Source organism: Falco biarmicus, chromosome 2 (assembly GCF_023638135.1).
Source record: "Falco biarmicus isolate bFalBia1 chromosome 2, bFalBia1.pri, whole genome shotgun sequence".
Taxonomy (NCBI): Eukaryota; Metazoa; Chordata; class Aves; order Falconiformes; family Falconidae; genus Falco; species Falco biarmicus.
This window is the reverse complement of record NC_079289.1, coordinates 4161673-4180976: the sequence shown is the minus strand read 5'-3', so window position 1 is coordinate 4180976 and position 19304 is coordinate 4161673. Positions and strand designations below refer to the sequence as shown.

Below are 19304 nucleotides of genomic sequence, written 5' to 3'. Positions count from 1 at the left end.
TAATTAACAAATAAGGAAGTGAAACCAGTTTTGAAGGAAAGCAATATGAAAGTTGAAAATGAGAAAAAAGTTAAACTGTCAAGAAACCTAATCTTCTTCAACATATTCTCCTTTTTAAAAATAAAGGAAAAAAAATTCATGCAGCAGACCTCCTTGGGAAGACCAGAGATTGGAGAATTTGTAACTAAGGCAGGAGGCAGAAGGTATGCAAAATAATTAAAGAAGAGATTCTTGATTAATGCCTGTAAGAAATACAGTACATCAGGATTTAGATGCATGCATGTGGATGGACCTGGGCTTAAACTCTGTACAGCATTCTTCTATTTCAGTACTGGATTCCTTGAATACTGGTCCAGGGAGTGACCTATTTTTTCTTTATTGACCCAAGACTGCTTCTCAGCATTTTATCTTCAGCAAGTCTGTCAACAGAAAGGAAGACTAGGTTATCAGAAGAAGAAAGGAAAGAACTTGTGGACTGAAATGACAGGAACAGGATTAAATATGATGGCCAAGAACACGTCTTTCAATGTGAATATGACTCCTTATTCAAAATGTAGGATTAATCTATCTGAAGAAGCAGAAAAGTGAATAAAGACTGCATGATGACTGATCATAAGACATCACTGTAGGCACCCAACCCCCTAAATTTACTTTCAGTAGAGGCAGGGAAAATACTAATGCCTTCAAGCAAGCCAATAGTAGAATACACCATTCTCTAGTTATTGATAAAAGAAAAAGAGAAAACACATCAGGCACCAAGAAGCATCACTCAGATGGGAGTGACGAATGGGAGCTTATAACATCAGAAGGGACAACAATTGCTTAGGTCACCTAGCCTAACAGAAGAATGGCTGGATGGAATAAAACTGCACTCTGTAAACACATGGATAAATGCCGAGGTTGGAAAGGAGCTACCTGAACTAACGGATAATATGGACAAAAGAATAAATAGATATAAACTAGCCCAAGACAAATGCAGGATATAATGAAGAGGAAAGTTTCCCACTGAAGAGGAAATATTTACAACTGCTCCCCAACAGAAATGGGTAGCATGATGAACCCCCTGCTTTCAGAGGAAAGCTCAACAAGCTCAAAAGCCAGAGTACACGGTGTGGTGGCCCATCACATTAGTAAAACACACTGTCCACAAAGATTACACATGGCACTAGGTAAAGTGCTAAATCAATGCCTAATCACGATAAATACAGATGTGTAACTGGCCTTAAAATTGTTCACAAAAGTCTTTCAAGGCTGTTTTACTCCAAGCCACTGTTTCAAAATACTGCTTTATTCATTTAGAGAATGCTATACGGCAGCAGAACAAAACCAGATTTATGCAAAACAATTTCCACAGGGCTCTGTCTACGGGCAGGACAGCTGTAGGAGTGTTAAATCACATCTGCAACCCTGTTCTATGAAAACAACAGCAAAACCTGACAAGTCTTTTTTATGCTGCATGTACATTCAGAGTTATCTTCAGGTGCTAAAAAAAAATGCATATTATTATAAATGCACAAAGACTGACCACCTCGAAGACACTCAACATAAATCCGAAGAGAAAATGGTATTTGCCAGCAAACACAGGCACAGTATACTGCTTACTGTTATACAGGCAGCTTGGTACAGTTAGAGCATACACAAATTTGAAGGACCATACCTTCATAAAGTCTCAATTTCCCCAAATGTATAGTTAATTCTACATTAGGAAAGTCATTTCTACAATACATTTGGATGAGGAATCAAAAGGATAAAATAAGTTGTATATAAGTTCAGTTGTAACAGAACATGGTCATAAAGATATAATAAGCAGGATGAAAAAACATCAGGAACACAACACCAGGAGTTAGAATATAGGTGATGTTTTCAGTGAGGGAGAAAAAGTTTATTATAAAAAAAGAAGCAAAATTATCATCTTCAGCTTTTGACAAGATGATCAATGTGATTTACACAGTGTTAAGAGATTTCTTATTCATTCTTCTCGTGTTTGTACACAGAATGACTGCAAGATCTACCAGGTGCACAGATCTTTTCAAAAGTTAAAATTCTCTTTCTCTCTATCAAACAAATAGATTTCTCACTCTGCTGTGATTTCTAAAAGATTCAAAACCAACAGAAACAGATGCTACCCTGAGAGAGAGAAAAAAAAAATTTTGCAGTTAAAAAGGTTGACTATATGTAAGAAGTTTATTTAAAACCAGGACTAAAAACCATAATATTCATTACAAGCCTCCACAGCCTCCCCTTAAGGACAACTGCACCGAAGTGTGAAACAGGAGAAAAGAAATTGGCTTCTGTTTTCTAAACCAGATAACCCAGTTGCAATAAAGTCAGAATGTCCCTTTGAATAAAACAAGCAAGAAAACAAGATTTTGAGGCTGAAAACATCCATTGTGTTGTCTGGATGTCGTGGCACTCTGTACAGTCAATTACGGTGCACTTCCTGGATCATGTAGCTTTTTCTTTGTCCATCACTGCATGAAGAAAATAAAAATAATTATAAAAAATAAAGCCTATCAGATGTCATCATGCAGAACTTGAATCATCCTTCTAGCTGCTTTCAGATATAAGGAATTTCGTGTCATGGCTTTTGTTTCTGGAATCATCTCAAACAGCTCTGGTGCAAACTACAGCTCATTATTAGAGTTTACCCAATGTAAAGAAATTGCAAAGCAACACACTTCAGGCACATTTGAGAACATAACCATCTACCATTAGGAGCCCTCTCTGTTAACGAAAGATGTTTCTCTTGAAAGGATCTCTGGGGATATGAAACCAAAAATGAATACACAGAATAACAGTGAAAGGTGTAAAAAGGATAGTCCTGTGGCCCAGCACCCCAAGGTAAGGAGAAACAATTAAAGACGAAAAGGTGTTTGGAGATTAGACTTGAACTGGAGAAGTAGGTAGCCTCACAGCTTAAAGACTGAGGAGGAATCTAAAGTATTTCCTTATAAGAATAAGAAACTCGTTAAAATCTAATATGAGAGTCCTTGCTAAGATACAAGTACTTCAAAGCTCACCTATCACAGCATTGAAAGTGTGAACAGAGGAATTAATTTGGATTAAATCCAGCAAGTTTCCATACAGTATATGCTATATATTATCAGTCAATAATAACTCAGTCAGAGCCCAGAGGAGGTTTGTATCACTGATGCTTCAAAGTGCAGGCATTTCATGATTTTTTAGAAGACCCAACTGCACAGAATTGGCTGGTTTGGCCACTAACTTCAATCTTGTGCCGTTTTCACTTATGGCTTATCACCAGGAGGGCTGTGTAGCAATTACATTTTCACTTCCACCAGCCATTTTTAATATCTTCTACTTCAAAGTTTACAATAACTGCACTTCAGAGTGTCAGAAAATGAAAACTCCTGTCTCCATTTGATATTTCAGAAGGACCTCAAGGGGAGAAAACAGAGTCATCCCCACAGGAATTTTGCCAATATGTAATTACTAAACTTCCTACTTAGTAATGTGCATGAAGGATCAATATAAACTTCCTGTTACTCAGTGAAACACAACACAGTGTTACTCCAGGCTGGAGCAGAGGAACAATGAAGACTGAAAAACAAAAGAAGTGGGGGTGCTGGGTGTTTAGAGTGTTTATTTTTATGCTACAAAATCAATTTCTTACCTCGTGTAATTCTCCTTTCCAAATACTAAGTAAGCCTTGATTTTGTTTACATGGACATTAACTGAAGTTGCAACTTCAGCAATTCAGCTGCAACTTGTATTAAACACCACATTTCTAAAGACAAAATGGGAAAAACACTGAAGAAAAAAAAAGGTGAAGCAATTACTGAACTGTACAAACTATGTATGAAAGCTTCCTGAAGAACTATAAAAAGCAGTCAGGATAAATAACACTTCAAACTAATGGGTTATTAGTGGGACTACTAGTTCTCCCTAGGTATTTAAAAGAAAATCAGAAATCTGAAGAGCAAGTTCACATAGTTCATAGAAATAATAAAATTAAGGGTAGATAAAACACCGTAGAAAAATATGATAAAGTGAGTACATAACAAAGAAATGCTGCATTAATCTAGCTCTACATAGATGTTGGCATACTATTAATGAGAAAAACTGTAAGGGACAAATGAGAAGGAGGGGTCAAATGCAGCAACCAGGAGTACTACATCAGAAAAGAAAAAAACTTAAAAAAAAACAAGAGAAGCTGCCTAAATCTTGGCCTGGCAGCAGCTACAAGAAAGCAACGTGGAATCCAACAGATTTACATGGGGTAAGGACTGAAAAAAATAAAAATAATTATTTGTATTACTAAAGAACAGCATTCTGATCAGCACTAAGAGACTGAAACAAGGAAAAGGAAAGTTTAGGTAGAACATCTAGAAATCAAGTTTATTTGGCAGCAGCAACGTCTTCCAAAGAAGCCATGAATCCTGAAACAGTTTCAAACAAAAGGGGACAACACGCTGTGAGGTAGCACGAAGGAAACAATCCACCATGGGCAAAGAAAGGCTGCAAACGAGGCAGGAACACAGCTGCCTTCTCAAGGCTAGCACCAACACAGATGCATACCACGAGTGTGAGCACACTGTGTTCCAGTCGCATGCGTCTCAGCCCCAGCCGCAACAGACAGCCGATTCCAGTAAGTCAAAGTGCTGGGACAAGGCCAAAAAAACTAAAGGCAGCATTGCTGCTGCAGAGCTGGTGGCCAACTGGGAGGTTTTAAAGTCAGCATGTAGTGCTTCTAGATCGTCCAGGCTGCTTCTTCCTTGCTGGACCTCCATTCCTCCAAGATATGTAAATGTTCAGAAGGATATCAGCGTACCATTTTAGTGATTTACTGGATTGGGGAGGGGTAATGAGGTAATTTTAGGGGAAAAAAATTAATTATTAACAACACAATTTGATTTTTATTCCTAGTGCTCATTTATGAGCCGTTCCAACATGCTGCGTCAAGTGATACACTCTGATTTATGGCCTTACTTTATATTCCAGCTGCAGAATTCATTCCCTTGGCATTCATCATACTAGTTCAGCTAATATTTTTGTAGATGGTTTTACTCTGATTCCAGTATTTCACGTTACATTTGTGTTCTTCAAAACAATCAAAAGGTATTTAGAAGGAAAAGCTCTCAACAGTCCTGACTAACAAAGCACACACAAGCCTGTAAAGCGTGGGTGTATTTTCTAATGCACAAGCCTCTCTTTGATATGCACGTCTTAGAAAAGTACTTCTTATTAAACTGCCCTAGGTTACAATTAAGCCATCCTTTTCTTTACCCTCACCGCTCTGCAAAGCGCTTTGCTACTGTGCAGTAAGGACACCAGAAAATTAGAACCAAAGAGGAGACTGTACTAATGCTGACCTCGCTTCTTATGTATATTACGCTAAAAATAAATAAGTGAAAGCTAATACTACACAAGTCCAAATTTTAAAGGTCCACACTTCTTTATAAGAAACTGATAGCCTTGCAATGCCAGAAATCCAACATTTGTGTCGTACCACAGATTTAACTTGGATGGTGTAACACGTTCCTCGCTTCTGAAGCCAGTTTTGCTAATTATCTTGCTGTGGCTCTAACTATGTCTATCACACCTGTGCCTGTCAGAAGTGTAGGGTATTCTGAAGCATTAATAAATGGTTTGGGGTTTTGAAGGGACCCATTACATAAAAAAGAATGGTGTTTAAGGATGTAACAGAAGTACTAGCATCTATCCTTGGCCATTTTTTGAGACTGCAGGAAGAAGCCTGGACAAATATAATAGTACACAGCTCCTTTACAGGACGTACTATTCCCATACCAATACAGCCACAATTAACTGAATGACAAGGAATAAATTGTATCACAATTAGCTTATACGGCATCCTATCATATTTTAATGTTGCTTTACTAGAGTGTGGGGAAGCCTCGTAGAAAATAAAGCATCATTTCCCTGATAAATGTGCACCTAAGATGATAGCAAGCAGAACAATTACTTTGAAGTATACCTGGAAGGATTTTGCAAGTGAATTTAAAGTAAAAACAGTTGACATAGGCAGATCATTTGAAATATCAATATAGAAAGCTCACTAAAAGCTAGTGCTTATGGCTGGAAAATGCAATCAAAGCCTAGAGATTAGGCTGAGATGATGTAAAGTTAGAATATTACATGAAATAAGCTTGTTGTTGAAGGGCAGATTTACTTCTATTATAAACTTCACTGGAAAACAAAATAAAACATATTTCAAGTGTTATTTTAAGACAGGTTGATGAGGTAAGGCTGGAAGGAAACAATTGAGATGCGGAAGCTTACCTTTCAGCTATGGCTGAAACTAAGCAGTGACCAATACAATGTTATGATCAGAAATCTGAAGAGCAAGTTCACATAGATCACAGAAATAATAAAATTAAAGGTAGATAAAACACCGTAGAAAAATATGATAAAGTGAGTACATAACAAAAAAATGCTGCATTGGCATACTATTATGAGAAAAACTGTAAGGGACAAATGAGAAGGAGGGGTCAGATACAGCAACTAGGAGTTGCTCCTTCCAACCTTTACTATTTTATGCTGGTATCAGCATCCTGGCTTCATGCTCAGTGTCTGCACCAACTCCCCTAAGCCTAAGGGTCTGTCCAGAGCAGAAAGCACAGCTTTTGGCAGTTGATGGTTAGAGCTACCAGAGTACATCCAGCCCAGCATCTGACAGTCCTCACCACAAACGGAGATACCAACTTGAGGCATAGTAAGCTGTGGGCATCATCTCAGAGGCTCTGGCAGGACTCTTCCAGGAACCGTGCAGTGACATATGAAAGCTGAGCATTAGGGGAGCCCAGTACACTTCACTGAATGGCACAAGAATGATGTGTGAACAGTGCTCTTTTCCAGGTATTTGTAGCTTTAATTTGAGTAGCCTTTCTTCAAAATCCAAATTCTCTTGCTTTCCTTCCTTTCTTGCTACTGGTGTGGATTTCCCCTGGGTGTCCAGAACAATTAAAAGTCTCTCCTATTAATGACTCATGTCATTCTTTTGCATTTTGCTCTATTTGGATGGTAGGAAATGAAAGGTGAGACGCTATGTGACAAATCTAAAACAGAGCACATACGAATAACGAAACTAATCAGCAAACACAGCCTGATTGAGATGTACAGCAACCATTCAAACACTGATCGGTGAACCCTCTCCGATCAGCAGTACTAGCAGAAAATCCCATCCGTAACTATCTTTTTTTGCAGGACTGCCTTAACTGAAAAGTCCTAAGACTACCTGGAATGTGATAAAAGGCAGGCATCTGATCTCAGGAATGACTCTGACTCTTGTTCTTCACTCCTGAATACTTTTTTATATAGGCACTACTTTTCTGTAAAATCTTTATAACCTTTTCCAGTCAATACAACAGCCTCCAGCAAGAACTTTCAACAGTACCCAATTAATTCACCAGCCCAAAACTCAAAGGTTGTTGCTCCTGGTCTGCAACTTCTAATTCCAGGTCTATTCTTTAGTTACTGTCCAATTGTTATTTCAAGACAACTTTCTTGTTCCTGCTTGAAAAGGAAAAGAAAGAAAAAAAAGGTAGCTGCCTATCCACCCACAAACCTTGGCAAAAGCTGTTTATCTAGAGGAAAATGAAGGTGCTTCTCCACAAAGACAGTAAGGTCAAAGTCCAAATCTTAAGTATCTCATCGTCTAAACCAAATACAAGAAGAGATATGCTAACATTGAAGGTTTGAGCTTTAAATGCTGTCTTTTTCTCATAAATATAACTTATTATAGTACCTACAAAATAACAATTCATGAGGTTGGTGGCAAACATTCGGGCAGAAGTCAGTTTCATTGAACAATGATGTGATACAGTCAAAAACATACATAAAATCAGCCAGATGCCCAGCACAAATGGTGGCTGGCAGAGGAAATGTTTCAGAGGACAGGTTTGAAACAAATGTAGAAAAAGTACAACAAAAGCAGAAAAAAATAAGTTAATACAAAAGCCATGTGGAAATCAGCATGGAATAATTTAAAGGCAGGAAAAAGAACTGAAGAACTTGGAAGGGGATGCTATTAAGGAAAAGAAATAGCTTTAAAATATTTTTCTGCAGCCTAGAACAGAGAAAGGAAAAAAAGAAAAATTAAATTGGAATGAACTCGAAGAGTTTTAGCATGAGTACTGTTCTGACATTAGACATGCTGAAGACTATACTGAGGGGCCTCACACGAAGATAAAACTTGGGCCTTGAAAGACTTAACAGGTACCAAACCCCAAAACTCTGAGTGAAAAGCAACTGTGATATCACAGATCACAAAGCCATTAGCAGTTTAAGTGAACGAAAATAACATCTGCTGTATGATTTCACTACCACGGTGCACTTCTCTGCTGCTTTCCAAGGCATCTACGCAATACAGTTGAGCTGATTCTTATGAGAGACTGCACTCATCAGCTCGAAAAGGCACAAGTTATAAAAACTGGCAATGCTCATCCGGTTTTCACTCTGCTAGTTGTAAAGAAAGCTGTGAACTTCCACACCGCTGCTGCTAGCTGCAGCTTAATGGAGACAGCAGTAAACTGTACCATTTGCAGAAGCCAGATCTGCAGGTACAGGGCACTATGAATAGAAGCGCACTGCCAACCCACTTTTTAAATTTGTTACTAAATTTAAAAAAAGAAAGAAAAATGATTTGTTGCTTCAGTCTTCCAGGCTGTTTACTCATACGCTAGTCAGCATGTTGCATACAGTTAGTTCTGTCTCTGCTTATATGGGTCATTTCCACAACTGTGAAAAGGACTTCAAAAAAAAAAAAAAAAAAAAAAGGAAAACCCAAAGGAAAAAAACTCAAACATATAAAGGCATCACTTTTCATTCATGAGCAAAATATCACCAGAAGCAATTCTGAGTTTATGTATTTTGTATTTTTTTTCTTAAGTCTACAAGATTTAAAACCTGAAAAAAAAATATATCTGTATCCTGTGGGAGGAATGCAGGGAATATTTGTATAAATACACCCTGCAGCGCTCCTCCTGAGTGTAATAACGCACGGAGCAGGCTCCACAGCTTGCCTGCTGCAGTCCGGGGCCAGCACTAGACCTGACAGTTTCTGGCAAGAGAGCAGCCCTGGAAACTACCCCCAAGAGCAATCAGGTCTATGAGAATCACACAAACGTACCCCTTCTTACACAGCAAACCCTGTGAAGTAATCTTCGAGGAAAAATATACCCATTTTACTTAGAAGAAATGTGAATTCCACTCTGTGACAATAAAATCAGTTCTTTGGGTCATTTCCACTCACTGTTGTAGGTGACTATTTGATTTCAGAGAAAGCCAAATCTGCCAGTCCTGTTTCTCAAAGACATGCAAGTAATTTTTCAGGTACCGTTGGGTTTCCTCATTGTAAGGTCAAAACACCCATTAGAAGGGAAAAGAGTAGTGTGCTTTCCAGGTGAGAGGCCAGTCTCTGCCTGAACAAATGGTGTTAGCCAGGGAAGATGGAAGAAAACCTGATGAACAAATGATGGATCTAATACAGAAATACTGTCCCTAGACTGTCAGTGTCCAAACTATTTTTAGTTCTCATTTGTGCTACAAAAGTCTACAGAACTGCTTCTTGGATCTAATACTGCATCTGATTCCTTGATGCTGGATTTGTTCAAATGAAAATCCTTATCCAACTGGAATTACCAATTACTAAAAGTCCAGCCTACAGGGTAGTAGCATCTTGAGCTTCCGCTGCAAATAACGAGCTCATTAAAGCACTGTATAAATCAGAGAGCTTACAGGGTCATGTTTTACGATCATAAAGCTGATACACTGAAATCCTACTAGTTGGAATTCATACAAAACATACTCTGGTGTCCTGTGCCATACACCCATGACTCACAGAGAAGCAGATGTGAAGGAAGAGGCATAGCTAGTATATGTACACTGTTCTGGCTTCACTCACCTCCTGCTGTTAGGTAGAGGCGGATGCTCAGCTCACCCCCAGTGCCACACCTTTTCCTAAATTCGGCTCACCTGCTTTTCTGCCTAAAGACCACCGAGGCGTGCCTTCTCCTCAAACCTGAAAGTTGGGTCTCAAACTAACATCCTAAACCTCATTATGCTGAACCAGCCCATGCTCTTGCCCCCTTCTCCAGCTCCTCTGGTTAGAAGGAAGAATCACAGCACCATTGCCTGGACTAGGCTGCAAGGGAAAATACCGAAAGCCAGCTGGAGATCCTTAAAGAGACATACACTCTGCACACATCATTCCAGGGTCACTACAAGGACAATGGATGCGGAAAACAAGTCCAAAGGAACCAAGGAATAATGCAAACCCAAATAAAATAAAATAAAGCCCCAGGACACAGCTGGGAAACAGATACACTGCTGGACACTAATCTCAGTTTTGAAATAAAGTTTGGAATTTCCCCAGGAAAGCTCTGCAACATGGAGGGCAGGCTCAGTCACCAGCTGCTGGAAAGTCAAAGAACTGGAGAGGAACCTCGTAAGGCTGGGGGGAGGCACAAAGGGTGCATCTCCCTGCCAGGGACTGAGAGAGAGGGCTGCATCTGTCTCCCAAACTCCAGGCACACTGAAGTACAAACTCTGCCAGAGATTGATGGACCTGACTGTAAAGGAGATAATGATCCTGCAGATGACGACTGCACTGATCACTTATAAAACGTCAGTTTTTCAGTCACTGATCACAGGGCATATGCAGCCTATTTCATCAAGGAAATTAATTTTTAGAAATGGATAGAAAAAATATCCTGGTCAGACAGTTCAGGTTTTTGAGCTAGCACAAAACGCCCAAGTATTTTACAGCTGCATTTCCAACTGCACAAAAGGGTCTGTGCCTGAAACCTTAAATCTAAACAGCGCCCAGCAAAACCACTGGGACTCTACCCAGAGCTTGCCTGTATGGGGATAGTCAGATCAATTAATGATAAAAGATTGACACTAAAGCAGTGCTGCTCTTTTTTTTGAGTTTTAACGTTCTCTAGAAACGCGTCTCTTCCCGACACCTACCTTCCTTGCAGTACTTCCACAACTACAGAATAACCAAACATCTTCAATTCACGCAGCAGCTCAGATTCTCTGCTAGTGGACTGAAAAATGGATGTAATTAATGAAGCATGTGTAAAGAGCCCCACACCCAGAAAACTCAAAGCAATCAAAGGTAGGTAGCTTTTCCCCGATAACCACTTGTAAGCAGGTTCCCTTCCAGCATTATAAATTTCATTTTTTGATATGTATTTTGAATTAGAAGAACTCTTTGCATTTTCTTAACCTTTCATGATCCATTTCTATGATCTTCTTTAAGCTTCTGAGATAGTCAGAGAAACAGTCAAATGTGTTAGCATTTCTGTGCGTTGCAAGATAAAATGACTACGTACTGCTGAGCTGCTGGGATTGGAGACCACTCCCAGACTTCCTTTGAACATTTCTGCAGTGATTATTAAATCTTTCTTTTGTTTAAAAAAACATCTTCCCTACTGGTCTGCGAAAGGCTCCAGCTAGTATGGAAAACGCATTTCATAAACAGCAGTTTCACACACACACAAAAACATACAACAAACCCCAAAAGACATTTTTGTCTTTCAATTATGACAACAGTCATTTTTATCTGTGACTAAAGGCTCATTTAAAGGCATTTAAAAGTCAGCAGCATTCCTTTACCATGATTTATTTTTCATTAATCTTCCTATTTCTAGCTACAAATACATACTCTGCAAATTTGCATCATGCAGTTCATAAACCTGCCTGCCTTAGCTTGCACATAAGCAAAATCAAATTGTACAAATGCCTCTGCTCTGTTACCGTTTGGAGTGGCAGATGTCCAATTGCCAGCTGTCCAAGTACTGAATATGAAGTGCTAATTATAGAGTAATCAAGCGCTTTGTTAAACCATATTTAAGAATTTTATCATCACTTAATAACTAGAGAAGTATTAGTAAATAAACACACATGTGGTCCATGACCACAGCATCTATCAAGTTTTAAGCATATCCATGTGATGGATAAATGAGAACTGATTGGACAAACGTTGACTTTCCAAAAGCCTTTGCCCCTGTCTTTCAATGAAAGCTGTTGGGAAAACAGAAAATTAAGCTGTTAAGAGATGAAAGGTAGAGCTGTACCATGGATTAGAAAGTGGCAAAGAGACTCACACACACACACAAAAAAAAAAAAAGGAAGAATTTTAAAAAATATTTAAATCATTAGTTGTGGCAAAATGCAACAAAACAGTGCCACAAGATTATCTTCAGGCTTAAGTATATACATCCACAGCCTAGGAAGGGAAATAAATTAATGCAACAGTATTGGCCACTGACTCAAAATCATTTAAAATCATTAAATAAGAAAGTAGGACAGCAGAGACCATCTGTCTGGCTCGCAAGTTTACTTCCACCATATTATTCTTTGAAGGGAAGAACCCCTCTTTCAATTTCTTTCTGTCCACAGCACAAAAAGCAAGCCAGAAAGGTTCATCTTAAAAAGCATCCCACAGTTGAGCACTGTTCTGTACACTCTACTTGACTTTATAGCCACCATCAATTAAGTTTAATTTTGCCTTTACCTTTTTGTCTTTACTGTCCCCTAAGCTGAGGAAGCTCCCTCAAGGAGCCTGATGAATTTAAAGAGGAAACCTGTGATGGGGCTTCCTGCAATTAGGTCATTATCCCTTTCAGTCTTAAAATCTGTGAGGCTGTGACATCGCCTTCTCTTAAATTGCACTTTAGAGCTCATCTGTGTCATGATGTCTTTAAATAATTCAGCCACAGCCAGGCAGTTGGGCTGATCACACCCTATTAATCCTGATGATTCTTCCCTCACCTACCACTTTATTTCTGAAAGAACAGACAGAGCTCTTGAAGCCAGATAGAGATGGCTTTATTATATTTTTTTAACTCACATGGATAGTACCTAGCCCAACAGTCCCTGGCGCTTTCCAAAGCCTCTGGCAAAAGAGGCAAAAATACAGCAGGACGCCCAAGTGGAACAGGTGACAGTACACATGTGGGAGTTGAAATTCAGTATACAGACACTAACTCTAAATTTTGTGAGTTTTTAAATTCTAAAGTAATGCTTCCTGTGCAGAATGGAGATCTGTGCAACTTTGACAGCTGTCTTTTTTGAGCAAAACTTAAAAGAAAAAAAAAAACCAGTGTTTGTGTGTCACTGTTCACAATGTAGAGGATGCTTGATGGCAACGTATGCATTAATAAGGTATCTCACATCTAACAATACAGGTAACAGTCATCTCAATCTCTTATGTCTTGTCTGAAGGAAAAATAGGAAGCATTTAAGGAAGAACAGCAAAGGTGGCTAGAAACATGGGCAGATTCTTATATCTACTTTGTTTTTTCTAAATAAAGGACCCATAAGGAAAGCACAGTTACAAGTATTTGTTTACCAGATTGCTAATGAAAACAAAAAGCAATGGATTTAACTCCAGTGATAAAAATACATAAATAAATACACCCAAACTTTTCTTATGTGAAGGTAGCAGAACATTCTGAAACAGGACCAGAAGCCAAGAAAGAAACAATTTCACCAATTCCTCAAGAAGCCCGAAGCTATATTACAGATGCTTGTTGCTGTAAATGCCAACATAAGGATATACTGTCTCAAAAGCAATCATGTTGTAGATGATGCACATTATTCATGGACAACGATAGCTCAAGGCAGTATTTCACATACCAGGAAACATCACTCAAGTTTTATCCAACCTGAAGCACAGCACGGAGTTGATAATAACAAATTTGCCCCCATGACTCTCCTGACTGAGAATTATAAGCCCTTGGGTACTGCACAGGGCTCCTTTGAATGTAAAGTATTTGTTTAAATTGATACTACTCTCCATGTTTTCCGCAAAGGATATCTATGAAGATTAGTCATATGCTCTCCTTATACTCTACATGACAAGCCCTTCTTACAGCAATGACAGTGAAAGCAAGAAGGATAAGGCACTTCTCATATAGACATTCATATCAAAACAGACCCCCAACACCAAACAGTAAATGGACTAACCTGGCCTGAAACACCAACCCTGCTAAAATAAGGAGTAAACTCAAAACATTTAAGCACTTAAGTGTTAAAGAACAGCATTTACGTTTGACCTTGTTCTGTTAGCCTGGGTGGAAGAATGCTGGGTTTTTTCCCCTTATTATAATTATTATTATTATTTTGCTTAAGTTGGTGTACAAAAGCTTGGGTAATTCAGCACAGAAGCACTGGCAGCTGGAAAAGATTGGTTAAAAAACCCCAAACATCTCTATTACTTGCCCTCTAGCACACAGGAGTCAATCCAGAACTCCCGAGAAACCCTGAAAAAGGAGTTCTATGTACACCACACAATAGATTTAGTCAGTGAGGGATACAAGAGTCATTTTAGGGTTTAATGTAGTTAAGCTGGCAAAATAATTCAACTGGTTTTCCATTTCAATTGGTTTAATATTCTACAGAAGGATGTAGAGCAGTTAGTCATCCACCTCCACAAAGGATGAAAACTGGCTAGGTGCTGTGCCAGAAAGGCAAGAAAAAGCACTTTTCATTATGAAAAAAATTAATCTTTGAATATAGGTCATTGTGTTTGGGGTACATCAAGAGAATGCAAAGTGAAGTGCTACAAAACACCTTACCTCACTTTCACATCTCTGAATATATACAATTAATTAGCTGCCATCATCTACACTAGTTCTTTACAGAGTCAATGGCAAAGAACTACATGTAGGCTTCTGGAACACAATGTAGCAAATTGTACTAAAATAGCATATTAAAAACAAATTACTAAACAGCACAAAGACCTAATTTGAACAACTAGCTTTCAGTTTGGCTCTTCAGCCTGCAAGCTAAGGAAAACTATATTTTATTTGAACCTCCAAGCTTTGGGCCTCCAACAGTTTCTTATAAATTACTTATAACGAATATTTAATGCAAAAATTTTAAATACCATCAGCTTCACTGTATGGTACAGAGATAGTGAGAATTCAGAAACCAATTTCAAGTCTTCTGTGTAAATAATAAGTCTAATTCTTAATATTTTAATTAAAATAATACAGGCTGTGCATGATTTTTAAAACCAGTATCAGAAACATCAAAAATTACCAAAAGGAGAATTCTGAGAGAGATAAGAAAAATATTTTTCTATTTTCTGGCTTGTTTGTTCTCTGAATTTGAACTTTTGAGAGTAAGGAAGCAATAAAGGCACAGCAACTGACAGAAGACCACTGGGCCACGCAGATCCTGGATATACTTCTCAGCTCTTCTGCTGAAGCAACTAGATTTCAGGGTAACATCTCTCTGATCTTCTGAAGTAATTAGCTTCACATTAAGTATTTTAGAGAAAGTTGGGAAAGACACTTTAGTCGTTTTATGAAAGACATTGTCAACCAACTTTTGCTGGCTGATTTAAGTGCAGTGGGGTTCATATAATCAAGAAAAGAAAAAATCAAAACACCCACAACTATTTCCTCTGACCCTGAAAGTGCAGTTACAGAATTATTGCTAAGGAAAATCTAAACCATCTTGACATCTTACTGAAATTACCTGCTATTAAGCTAACTCCAAAATAAAGTGGTCTTATTTAGTGTTTTGCTTTTTAATCTTGGACCATTTAAATGCTTTAATTTAGAGCACAACCCTTACACACACTTTGGTCAGCACAACTGACAGGCCAACAAACTGTGGTCCCAAACACCAAAACTCTAAGGAGGGACCAGACCTTCTAGAATTAGTCCCTTTTTCTTCAGAACACATGCCTTTCCACCTCCCAGCATTAATCTCGTCCTCATCTTCCTTCTCCTGCATAATCTAGAAGCGGATGAAAAATATCAGTTCACAAGTCCAACAATGCAGGGATTATTTCAGAAATTTGCATGCTAGTCAAACTTATTTTTATGTGGGTGAAACAACTGAGCTTCCTCTTCCCTATGAGAATTACCTCACAAATTACTTTTTACCACGAGGAAAACACAAAAATACACACTCTGCAAAAGGCTTGTTCTATTTAAAAATTTCTAGGTTTGTCCCATTGTAGGAGTATTTAATTTTGTTCCCTCTTCAGCCGGCCTTCCTCTTCTCAGCCATAAATCTACACACCAACTTCCTTTTTCCTCTGAGTTTCTTTGCCGCCTATGCTACTGTTATTCAGATCCTCTGTACTCCTTCCCATTCCCACACTCTGAAACCTCTCACAACTATTAATTCTGGTCCTTCACTCATGTCAGTGCTTGTAACCAGGACTCACAGCCTGGCATGGATGCCCAGAACCTTCCACCTCCTGCATGCCAAGCTCTTCCAAAGTGCTGCTGAAGCACCCCAGCTATGCAAAAGGCCTCCTCAGATTGCCCACTCCAAGCACTTCAGGGTAGGTGAGCCTGTTCACTTTAGTACAACTTTCCTAGGGTCTTAACACTTCAAAAGCAGCCGCCTATCTTAAACATGTGAAAGCTTTTTATAGGACAGGGTGTCTATCAGGTGGCAGCACATAACTACAACTACTACGCCCTTTAAAGTCACTGCGCAGGATACAAAAATACTTAATTTTTCAGTAAAACATTAGTGACAGAGGGCTTGATCCTTTACCAGCTACCACAGTATACTCCCTTCTCAACCACCTGCTGAATGACCCTGTACTCAAAACACCTTCTTTCCCTAAAATGTGCTTGAATGTATCTAAATTCCTGACCGCCTCTGAATAACAGAGTTCTGAGGTCAAAACAACAGCCTTCTCTCCCACCATTGCTCTGAGCCATCCTAGACCAGCACCTGCTGCAGAGTGACCCTTCCAGCTATGCTAACTCCCACCACCTGCAACAGATGATGGTCAAGACCCACCAAAGACCAGCTGGGCAAGTGTCTCTCCTGGATAAAGATGCCTCTTCGGTACAAAGACACCTTCTTCTCTCTGCTCTCCCTGAACAGTTTCATGTGGTTTGGCCACCCATGCCTGAGCAGATACTCCCACCTCCTCTCAAGGGGAGCCACGCTGCAGACCTGTGCAGCTTTACAGCGTGGCACCCCAAGCACGATTTCAACGAAAACTCCCTTCTTCAGCCATCCACGCAGTGCCACACACACCCCTGCCCCAGTGCCAAGCCCCCTGAGACCCACCTCACCTGGCCACCCCCCTCAGCCACCCCCCAAGCCCCCAGCTACCCTCCTCCTGCCCTGCCATCACTTCGGAGACAGGCCAAAGTGACAGACTTGCGACGGGGGTGCCCAAACAACATGCTGGGGCACAGGGAGAGAGGGGCTACACCGCCACCTCCTTATGATACGGCTTTGGGGGGGAAGGGGACAGGAAAACACCCACTTCCACCCGCCGGGGCCGGCTGCGGGCAAGGGGCCCCGTCCCCGCGCCATTTGCCCCCTCAGGAAAGCGGGGCCGCGGAAGCGGGGGCTCCCCTGCCGCGGGGCCTGCTCAGTGGGGTGAGGGCACGGAGGACTGCGGGAGAGGTGACCGAGGCGGCGGCGGGACGCAGCCCCCGGGGCCGAAGCGGCCACTCACAGAACTCGGCGATGTAGTAGGAGACGGCGTAGTTCTCCTCGCACCACTCCAAGGTGGAGGTCGGCGAGCCCCAGTAACCCTCCCTGTCAGCGGCCGGAGCCATCTCGGCGCCTGCTTCAGGCCAGAGGGCAGCGAGGGGAAGGGGGAGGCGGGCGAACGGCGCCGGGCCCGGAGCGCGCCGGCAACGGCGGGCGGGGACCGGCCCTAGGCCCGCCCGGCGCGGGGAGGAGCCGCCGCGGCCCGCGGGTTGCCATGGCGATGGGCTGCGGCCTGAGGGCGCGGGAAGGCAGGCCCGGGCTCGTCTGAGGGGGGAAGCTCGGCGGGGAAGAGAATGTTGAGGTGAAAACGGCATTTTTAGGGAAAGCCTGGGGGAAGGTGCGGCCGGGGGCAGGCTGGGTGCCCCGGTAGGGAGAGCCCTGCCGCCCCGGCCCGGCTGGGTGGCGCTGAGGTGGCTCCTCTCGGTGCTTTTCCTCAGGCTGCGGGGAGGGTTTGCAACGCGAGCAAGGCAGCACGCTACCGTCGTGGTTTTAAATGAAGAGGTGTTTCTCCTACTCGTGGGGTGGGAGGAGGAAGGAGGTTTTTTATAGCACTGCCTACTACACGGGGGTTTTCTGTCCTCTGATGCCATATTTAGTTCTCTCCTTGCTTACTACGCGTACTATACTTACACACATCATATGCAAAGTGCTTTTCAAGCGTAGTTGATATCCAAAGGCAAGTAGAGTCTAAAAAGGGAAAGACTTGAAACTCATGGGAAAAGAATAAAACACACAAGTAAAGGCCTAATAATACTGTGTGTGGGTTTTGGGGTTTTTTTGTTGTTGTTTTGGAAGAAGGTCCAAAGATTTGATGGGAAGCTTCAGACAGACCCTGAGGGCTGTACACAGTGCTTGTACCCCACAAGTCAGCAGAATTTATTATACCTGCATATAAGCACACAACTTCTTTTTCCACACCTTATTTCTCCTCCCCTCCCCTTCTGTAAGCTAAACAACTCCAATCTAAACACAGACCTTTCCTAGTGTAAATGCTGCTGTTTCATAAGGTATACATCTGTCGTGAAGAATAACCTGCCTTCTGCAGTTCAGCTTGTATGTAATTGCTTTCAGCATCAGAGAGATGTATTTTAACATTTTTCATAGTGATATACAGCCTTCAAAGCAAAATTGATTTTAGTGATGGCAATGATAAAATATTTAAATTGTTAAAACAACATCAAAATCACTCTGGGGTTTTTGGTTGGTTGGTTGGTTGGTTGTTTTTTTTTGCAGTACTGTCTTTATTTTTTTCAGAGCTACATTATCCTCCCCAGATTTAGATTTTGAAGATTGAGGTCTGGAAGAGTACCAAACTGATTCAGAAGCACAAAACCAGTTGTAAACAATAAAGATGATTCTAGCCTTCTCGATGCACTGTAGCTTTTTGGACTTTTGAAGGTTCAGTTTGTATAGTATCGAAGTTTGTAGGGCTCAGGTCTATGTTTTGTTAACCATTTTAAGATTTAAAGTTCTTAACAGAAAAATAGTTCAAAGTTTGAAATCACAGTTGTTCAGAAACTGAAGACTAATAAATATCCCCTTTGCACACCAGGAGCACAAAATGGAGCATTATGAAAAACCAAGCAGTTTGTTGTATACTCAATTACAGTTGACTTTAAATAAATAATTAATAATATTGATGATTATTTCTTTTCTCATCACATGCAGGCTGGACATGAGAAGATTTATAACCACAATAGAAACAGATGTCAGACATGAAAACGGCTTTAAGACTGGGCTAGATAAATAAATGACAGCTTGTATGGGGTAGATAACAACGATGTGGGTTGTTACCCATTTTGTTTTTTTCTAGATAGAAAGACAAGCAA

The 19304-nt window shown here is 40.5% G+C and overlaps 1 protein-coding gene across 2 annotated transcripts in view; it reads right to left on the bottom strand.

The window, feature by feature from the left end:
• ACER3 (alkaline ceramidase 3) overlaps window positions 1-17623 on the bottom strand; it is a 59528-nt gene extending 41905 nt beyond the window's left edge. The window contains exons 1-2 of one of the 2 annotated variants that reach the window (XM_056328152.1): window positions 17438-17558; window positions 15650-15738 (exon numbers count right to left, since the gene is read on the bottom strand). In XM_056328152.1, coding sequence (XP_056184127.1) covers window positions 15650-15719 — 70 coding nt within the window. In that variant the 5' untranslated portion in view covers window positions 15720-15738; window positions 17438-17558. Of the gene's footprint in view, window positions 1-15649; window positions 15739-17437 lie in introns of both variants that reach the window. The other variant, XM_056328151.1, reaches the window with a different exon arrangement.
• Window positions 17624-19304: the final 1681 nt, after the last annotated feature.